At 66.4% G+C, this 1463-nt stretch overlaps 1 protein-coding gene across 1 annotated transcript in view; it reads right to left on the bottom strand.

Moving 5' to 3' along the window:
- LOC105305786 (E3 ubiquitin-protein ligase HERC2) overlaps nt 1–1463 on the bottom strand; it is a 127551-nt gene that overhangs the window by 3682 nt on the left and 122406 nt on the right. Inside the window, 4 exon segments of the mRNA XM_023523591.1 lie at nt 11–123; nt 531–725; nt 845–1014; nt 1178–1311. Of these exon segments, the coding sequence (XP_023379359.1) occupies nt 11–123; nt 531–725; nt 845–1014; nt 1178–1311 (612 nt within the window).

Raw genomic sequence — 1463 nt, 5'->3', positions numbered from 1 at the left:
CCCCGGTTACCTCACTGAGGTCGGCGATGGTGAGGCTCATCCCAGCGAGCTGCTTCCAGACGGGCTCGGCCAGGCTGAGGCTCAGGGGGCTGCCGGTGCGGATGGCGACGCCCAGCAACACGCCTGCGTGTTGGGACAAGTGACAGGAGACATGAGTCAGCCGGTGACGGCTCCCCTCGTGCGCCCACCACCGCCGTGCAGACTGGCTCTGACTGGCCTCGAGGCCGCCACGCCAGCACTGCCTGACCCATGAGACTCAGGACAGCTGTCCTGTCCTGAGCCGTTTCTCTTTCTGTTCCCAGCGGCCAAGTTTCTGACTTGTGTACACTTCCCACTGTCAGCTGCCAGCCACACCGAGGACAATTCTCCTTCCTGTGGTGGCAGAGAAGCGACCAGGGCCTCGCAGAGACGGCAGAGTGCCAGCCAAGCACCGGGACCTCAGCACTGCCCCGCAGCTCCGGCGACAGCCCAGCCAGCAGCGCACACGGAACGCGCGTCCCCCGCCCCACGCGTGCCCGCGCCGTGCGCACCCAGAAAGCGGAACATGTTGGTGTGCACGGGCGCCCTGGCGGCGGGGCTGAACAGGTAGCAGTCGCGGTTGGCGCCTGACTCGTCCCTCCCGTTGGGCGTCACGATCAGAAGCGGGGTGAGTCCGTTCTGCAGCTCTTCGCAGATCTCGGCGATGGACTCGCTGTAGCCACCCCCACAGTCGTCCACAGACTCACCTGGGGGGACATTTGGCACTCGGTCACCCCAGCAAGCTGTGGGAGCAGCCAGGTGGGTGTCCTGCACGCCCTGGTTCACAGCCACCCCCCAGATACCGGCCTGCCTGCCACACTCTCACCCACAAACTTGACCTTCCAGACCCGGTGAGGCAGGAGGAGGCTGTCGGGGCTGAACGAGCTCATCTTGGCGCACATCTGCCCGAAGACGGACTTGGTGCCGTCGGGGCCTGCTAAGCCGCCTTTGCTCCTGGAGCGCTTGACCTGGAGACAGACAGAAAACAGGACACTGCTGCCAGGCCCGGGACACCTGCAGCCACTTCCTGCTGTCACCCTTTGCTTCCTGGTCCGGTCACCCACAGATGGTAGGTGGCGCCCAGACACCCACGCACAGGCCTCGCTCCTGCCTGGGCACAGCCTCGACCAGAACCCCAGCCGCCTCCTCCCCACATCACCTCCCTGGGCCTGCCCTCTCCAGGGGTGGCTTGTCTCCCTGAGGTGCCACCGCCTCCCGACCAGACTTCTCCTGCCTAAAGTTTGCAAGCAGACTGGACACCGGCGCGGGCCCCGACTGGCAGGCTCGGCGGTGCTGCAGGACAGCCTGGGACTTCAGGCTGGGGTGATGCGGTCCGGCAGTGCGGGCGGTCAAAGGGACCGTCCCGGGCACGGGGCGTTACGCAGACGCCTGTGGCTGAACCCCCGCCCTTAACTCCGCAGCGAACCCTCCCCACTGCGCGATCT

This window comes from Pteropus vampyrus, unplaced genomic scaffold, assembly GCF_000151845.1.
Source record: "Pteropus vampyrus isolate Shadow unplaced genomic scaffold, Pvam_2.0 Scaffold395, whole genome shotgun sequence".
NCBI classification, from domain to species: Eukaryota; Metazoa; Chordata; class Mammalia; order Chiroptera; family Pteropodidae; genus Pteropus; species Pteropus vampyrus.
The sequence above is the reverse complement of the archived record's forward strand: the minus strand, read 5'-3'. Positions and strand labels throughout refer to the sequence as shown.